We start from the raw sequence: 6,753 nt of genomic DNA, 5'->3' as shown, positions 1-6,753 counted from the left end.
CTGTCTGACTTCTGAGACTCTCAAAGCCCTCCCGAAAAAATTGACGAAGAGAGAGAACTTGGAACTGGAAAGGGAAAAAATTGAAAAGGCGAGGCCAAACCATGCGAACAAGTAGATCCAGTTCCGGTCAATATACGCGATTACGGGTTCGCTTATTGAGCAAATCCACCGTAGAGATTGGAGAAGAGTTTCTGATGATAGCATTTCTCGTGCGGTGCAAAAATACCTATTGTGGAAGCTGGAATTATATTGACAGTGAAGCCATTTCCACATTTTAATCTTCGGAACCCTATTTTTAGACAAGCTGCGGTTCTGACAATCCAAAGCTATTCGCGTTACGGTAATGGTAATGTCCGCTCTCTCATTCGATCTCCGCAGAGGTGTTCTGTCACCTGCAAGTTGTTTCTTTGTTCCTCAGAAATTTGCAATTCGTTTGTGATTCTTTATACCTCTTACGTATAATTTTTCATTCTTGAACATCAAAGTCTAAGAAGAATACAGCATCTTTTGTATTTCCTAGCAAATGTACGGTTTGATATTAATTTTCCGTACTTGCATTCAGTTTTCTGTTCATAATTTGATTTGTTTTTGCTTCGGTGTGTAGTCTACTTAGATGCGGTTTGCACTGCAACCCTGCTATAATCATTTTTCGAATTTGTTCCTTAAAAGGGGAAGAAAACCCTCCTGTCTTGTTGCTTTTGATATGTATATTTTTTTCGGTTGCCTGTGGAAGATCTAGGGCTTCTAGCGGCGAAAATAATATTTTCCCGTATTATTGCTGGTCTTAATTTTTTTTTTTTTAATTCTCATTTTTATCTAAATTTTGTAATGTTAGATCTGTATCATCTTGTTCTATAAAAATTGTGTTCTCATTTCAATATTACCTTGTATGCATCTGTTACAGGGTCCCCTACACCGTATCAGAAATATTAAAAAAATATACAGTAAGAATTGCTATTCTGAGACAAAGTTCACATTCTAAACAATGAGAGAAAGAATAAATTGCAACAACTGTCCAGGAAATTAATTAAGTGCGATCAGATAGCTTTCCAGTGCTTAACGCAATGTGGCCTGGTAATTTCTCCCATGTTCTGTAATCGAGTCCATTTATAATTAGAATCTTTTAAATTAATTTGTAGTTTACCAAAATGTTAAACATTTTCACTTCTAGGCTATCAATCACGCATTCCACTTTGATGCTCTAAATTCGTTTTCTAATCCCTGGTTGCAGCTTCTGTTTTCAGATAATTTGAGCTGGAATTACTTTCCATTTTCTCATCATCAGAGGCTTTTATGTTTGTTTTCTGTTTATCAGATGCTCCTCTTATCTACATATAGCTTAGACAGACCATGATTAAACTTTTCAAGCATGAAAACCTTTTCTGAACACATACCTAGTTGTCTTGAAAACCACTAACATGAACATATAAGTGAGACAACACAACATCACCCTCTAGCTTACTGCTTATACTTGGTGGTACCCTTGTTTTAAGGGCTTAAGCTTAGCAGCACGAAATTACATAACCACTTTGGATTAATTTTGAATACTTTGGCATTTGTTTGTGCAGCTAAATGAGCCAAATTTCTCAATAGTAGAAATGGATGAATTCTTGCTAGCTATTCTCCATTGAGAGATGATCAAAAGTAAACTCTTTTCATGACAGCAAGGCATTCCCATGTCTTCAACTTTATGATCAGGACAAGCAATTGAATCCTTTGCTCCTCATCAGTAAGGATGAAGGGAGGAATTCTTTATGGATTGAGAGGGAAAAAACTCTCTTTTATCCTTTGCATTCTCATTTGCACGACAATTCTTCTTTGGGGATGGGAAAAGACTCCCCTTATCACTTCATTACTGCCAGCGGAAGATCAGTTTGTGATGCCATACTCAGGTTTGTCTTATTCTTATCCATATGTTCCTGGTTTTTACCTTCATAGGCTATCTTCATTTTGTTCTGTGGCTGGCAAAATGAATTAGTTGAGAAATACTGAGTATTATATAGCACATCTTTTTCACTTTTTTTTTTTGTTTAGTACAGTTTTCACTTTTTTTGGGTACATCAGAAAAGCCTAATTCTCTGGGGGTAAGGCTGTGTTGGAAAATTTCTGCCCCCGGACTTTGCTTGTGTAGAAGCTTTTGGCACAGCCATTTTCACTTTTTCTTTTGTACATGAAAGCCTTTGAAAAGAAATTTCACACTGCCATTACCCCAGATTGGTGCTAATCTTACTTTTGGCCATTCTTAAATGCAAATAGAATTTTTTTTTAAAGTCTTTCACTCCTTTAATTTGAGAGGAAGTGACTCTAGTAATCATAACTTTCAGTAGAGATAGTGAAGAAACATGTAAAAGGTCTATTTTCAATTTAACTTCATTTTATGCAAAAAAAATAAACTCAAAAAGAATATTTATGATATTCCCAAATATGTGATTTCCATCTCCTTATTATATCTGCTGAGTAGATAATAGACTGTATAATAGGATTAAGAATTCCATGCTCCAATCGCATTTTATCACTTGAGCCAACATTCAGAAGTTAATTGCAAAAGATCAAGCGAGACAATATTGAGATGATTGTATGTAATTTTTGTTTTCAACCGCAGACTCTCCTTGTGTGGAAGCCTTAGGCACCTGGTTTACCCTTTTTATATGTAATTTTGCTTTTGTGTTGGTGAAGGACCAAATAGAAGAGATGTTTTTATCCTAAACCTTAAAGAATGAAAAGAATCATTGTACTACAAAAGATTGTATCAAATGTAAATTTTGCATTGGAAAATGTCATTTCTGTGTATGTTTCTTCTACACATTCAACTGAGGCCTTTGAATGCCCTACTACAAAGAATTGATTTAATATAGGCTTTAGGAATTAGAAGAGTTAACAGCAGATCGACAATAACCTTAAGAGAAGTAGTGAGAAAGGATATGAATGGCTTAGGCCTTGTATCTAGTATGGCCTCAAATAGAGCTGATTGGAAAGGAGGGACCCATGTAGCCAACCCCATTTAGTTGGGATAAGGTTCGTTGTTGTTGTTTCTTACCCATTTCTTGTTATTCAGTATTTCTTTTGACTCTTCTTAAAATCTTCTGTGTTACTATATCTTGAATTGTCAACCAGTTTTAATTCCTTACCATGTGGATTTGTTGGTGGGATATCTTCATTGATCTGCTTGCACTTGGATGTTAAGATGTTTAGTTGCCACATGGCTTTTCCAAGATTTTTGATCTTTTTTCACTGTTGCAGAGCCTCTAGTGGATTCTCATATGAAACCATCCCTAGTTGTAAAGCCCATTGTGCATTTTGAAGAGAGCTCTTCAGATGCAATTGCGACAGGAGAAGGAAGAAATGAACCATCAGTACGAGCATTTTCTGTACCGCCGGTAATAAGTTCAACTACCTCAAAACCCATAAAAAACATGGACAATATTCAGGATTTGGGAAGATCCTCTGAGGAGTCAAAAGGTACTTTGCGTTGCTCCATTCACTTCTCTTGTTTAAGAGTGAAGGTCATTATTTTTGGTAGAAATATTGTTACGTTTATTCAATCTTCATGCTTAAAGGGAAAGAGTTTAATTTACAAAGGAAATCCATCTCCTCAGGCATAGAAGAATTCCAGTCACCAGGCATAGGATGGCCTTGGCTCACTGGCTAACTTGTGAGTAGGGATCCTCTTCCTGGGGTAACCTTTTTTTGTTGTATTTGTCTAATAATAATGAGTTCAGAGTTAAGGAACGACGGATGCACAGTTCATATTGTGTAAGTATGACAAGAAAGGCCTCAGCCTATGTTGTTCCCATATAGTGAACTAAAGATAGGGCTTATTAGCTTCTAGTTACTCTTGCCAGTTCAGTATTTTCTGAATTAGCAGATTGCATGCTCCATGAGAGGGAAAAAGTGATTGGTAAACATTCTCTCCAAGTGAAGTGTATTTTTAGGTACCACAATGATCTTGCACTCATCTAGCACTATTACCGATTCTTATTCAGTGATGCTTTCTAACCAGCTAATGGATATGGAGACTTCCATACCCATAATTGCTGAACTGTAATTTAATCCAAAGTTCGAACTGGACAAGAAAGCTAACACAATATCACTCTTATCTTTTCTAAACATGCCACTGATTCCAATGGGGCCTTGGTTACCGTTAGTTATAGTGATACATCACTCAATCAATTTGATGATGTTAGAGATTGTATATCCAGTGGAGCTGTTTCTGTGAAGGAACCTTCCTAGAGGAAGCCCCAACGACCAAGGTCTTTAATAGTCAATAGAAATAACATGAAAAGCATCCAAATTGTTCGTTCATGTTGCTACCCTCAACATAATGATCTCAATGACAAATTAAAAGGATCTCACCTAGCAGCTTGTGGAGTGACATTACCATCTAAAAGGACTGTAAACTTTCTCATCAAATTTCTGGTTTCAAATAATATAGCAAAATAGCAGTCTGGGTTTGAGATTCACCTTCTCTCTACATTCTGGTGATGCTATTGTAGACAATCAAAATACAGGATATGCCTTACAGCATCTAGAACTGTGGTGGCTAACTGGAAATATGTATTTTACTTGATGAACTTTTGAACTTTCTAAAGCTTGCTGTATTCTATAGGATGATATTATATCTTCCTTAAGGACAAACTTTTTAAAGACTTGGGGTTGAATTGACCTTCTCTCAGCCATTTCATGAGAAATGCCCCCCAAATGTGTGACCTTAGGTAAAACTCATTGTCCCTATGTCTGCTGTTATGTTCTACTTTTACTACATCACTAAAAGAAGATGATATATTTGCATCTTCTGCTGGTTCCAATGAACTACCTATCTTGTCTATATTGGATTGGTGAGAATATGAATCATACTTGTTTGCATTTTGACTTGCAAGATTGTTAATAATTCTTTTAGATATAAAAAATGGCAGTGGTGTTACTTATAGGTATGATTTCATCTAATTTGATCAATATTAAGGACTTTCATTTTTTGCAAATCAGTATGCAACTACGCAAAGGGTCATTGGGTTGCGGATAACAGGCGGCCTTTGTACTCAGGGTTTGGATGTAAACAGTGGTTGTCAGCAATGTGGGCTTGTCGACTAACTCAACGTACAGATTTTTCCTACGAAGGGTTCCGGTGGCAGCCAAAAGATTGTGAAATGCCAGAGTTCGAGAGTTCAGCATTCTTGAGGAGGTAATTTCTCCTCTATAATTTAGTAGTTGGGGCAATCCTCATTAATGAGAAGTGAACCTTAGCCAGTTCTTGGTCCAAACGTTTTGAATCCATGGTATTCCCAATTCTTAACTTTGATCATTAACTGCAGGATGCAGGACAAGACCATTGCTTTTGTTGGGGATTCTTTGGGAAGGCAGCAGTTCCAATCTCTTATGTGTATGGCAACAGGTGGTAAAGAGAGCCCAGAAGTCCAAAATGTTGGATGGGAGTATGGTCTTATCAAACCTCGTGGTGCTATTCGCCCTAATGGTTGGGCCTATCGGTTCCCAAGCACCAATACCACCATTCTTTATTACTGGTCTGCAACACTGTGTGACTTAGAACCCCTGAATATCACAGATCCAGCCACAAACTATGCAATGCATCTTGACAGGCCAGTAGCTTTCTTGCATCACTATCTTGAGAGGTTTAATGTTTTAGTTCTTAATACGGGACACCACTGGAACAGAGGGAAGCTCAATGCTAATCGGTGGGTGATGTATGTGAATGGCACGCCCAACACCGATAGAAAGCGTGCAGAAATTTGGAATGCCAAGAATTTTGCAGTATATAGTGTTATCAAGTGGGTGAATTCACAGCTCCCTCATTATCCACAGCTTAAAGCTTTCTTCAGGACCATCTCACCTAGACATTTCCGTAATGGAGATTGGAATACTGGTGGCCATTGTGACAATACCACTCCACTGACTAGAGGGAGTGACGTTCCTGAAGATAAGGCCAGTGATCCTATTGTTGCAGACGCCATAAATGGCACAGGGGTTACTCTGCTGGATATAACTCCTCTTTCTGAGTTGAGAGACGAGGGCCACATATCCAGGTACAGTATCACAGCGGTGCAGGGTGTTAATGATTGCCTACATTGGTGCCTACCTGGCATTCCTGACACATGGAACGAAATCCTTGCTGCACAAGTATAATCTCCCGTTGTTGACCAACTAGGTTGCTGAACCGATTCAGCCTGGCATCTCCTCTTTATCAACAGAGTAGGTGTACTTGATGCGACATTGGTGGTTCAATCTATTTCATTCTGTTTGTTCATATGGATCAATTTTCACCTCAATGGTGAAACACAGAGAAGCACTCAAGGTCCAGTAACACAAAAAAGATATCGTTGGAATATATGTTTGGAATCGCTGAGGTCTACATGATCAAGAATCTCAAGAGAGGTCTTCGCCAAAGGTTCTGCCACCAGCCCTGTGTGCATAGCCTAAAAAGTTTTATGGAAGAGGAGATTATGATGGTTTCTGATGTCGAATTCTGTCACACATCTTCTCACTTTTCCTGCACTAAGGTTCCTACTTGCCATCTTGTACGTTAAATTCTCACGAAAATTAATTTTCAAATTATTTGGGGATCCAGTTAAGCAAACTGAATCACAATAAGAAATGTATGCAATCTGTTCAAATTATCATGTTTTTTTTCCTTCGGATTAACACTTGGGAATCAATCAGTTACGTCAATAGAGTTGATAATAAACAACAGTAAAATATTATCATCTCTTCCCACGGGGATGCGTGTTTATCACTAGTCCA

General features: G+C 37.8%; 1 protein-coding gene across 3 annotated transcripts; it reads left to right on the top strand.

The window, feature by feature from the left end:
• Positions 1 to 6,747, top strand: LOC149026278 (protein trichome birefringence-like 14). 3 transcript variants are annotated; one of them, XM_089146536.1, is made up of 6 exons: positions 1 to 346; positions 905 to 1,074; positions 1,569 to 1,892; positions 3,241 to 3,459; positions 4,984 to 5,179; positions 5,310 to 6,747. In XM_089146536.1, exons 3-6 carry the CDS (start codon positions 1,736 to 1,738, stop codon positions 6,136 to 6,138), a joined length of 1,401 nt encoding a protein of 466 aa, XP_089002662.1. In that variant the 5' UTR covers positions 1 to 346; positions 905 to 1,074; positions 1,569 to 1,735; the 3' UTR covers positions 6,139 to 6,747. The 3 variants fall into 3 exon arrangements, with proteins under 3 accessions (XP_089002662.1, XP_089002660.1, XP_089002663.1); XM_089146534.1 differs by lacking the exon at positions 905 to 1,074; XM_089146537.1 differs by lacking the exons at positions 1 to 346; positions 905 to 1,074 and adding an exon at positions 355 to 525.
• The last annotated feature ends 6 nt before the right edge of the window (positions 6,748 to 6,753 follow it).

Source organism: Hakea prostrata, chromosome 2 (assembly GCF_041222555.1).
Source record: "Hakea prostrata isolate BN-2017 chromosome 2, UWA_Hpros_2, whole genome shotgun sequence".
NCBI classification, from domain to species: domain Eukaryota; kingdom Viridiplantae; phylum Streptophyta; class Magnoliopsida; order Proteales; family Proteaceae; genus Hakea; species Hakea prostrata.
The sequence above is the reverse complement of the archived record's forward strand: the minus strand, read 5'-3'. Positions and strand labels throughout refer to the sequence as shown.

Excerpts from the sequence above, each read along its gene's own strand:
- LOC149026278 (XM_089146534.1), top strand. The coding sequence starts at position 1,736 with ATGAAGGGAGGAATTCTTTATGGATTGAGAGGGAAAAAACTCTCTTTT. Across the intron at positions 1,893-3,240 it reads GTTTGTGATGCCATACTCAG|AGCCTCTAGTGGATTCTCAT; the intron begins GTTTGTCTTATT and ends TCACTGTTGCAG. Across the intron at positions 5,180-5,309 it reads AGTTCAGCATTCTTGAGGAG|GATGCAGGACAAGACCATTG; the intron begins GTAATTTCTCCT and ends CATTAACTGCAG.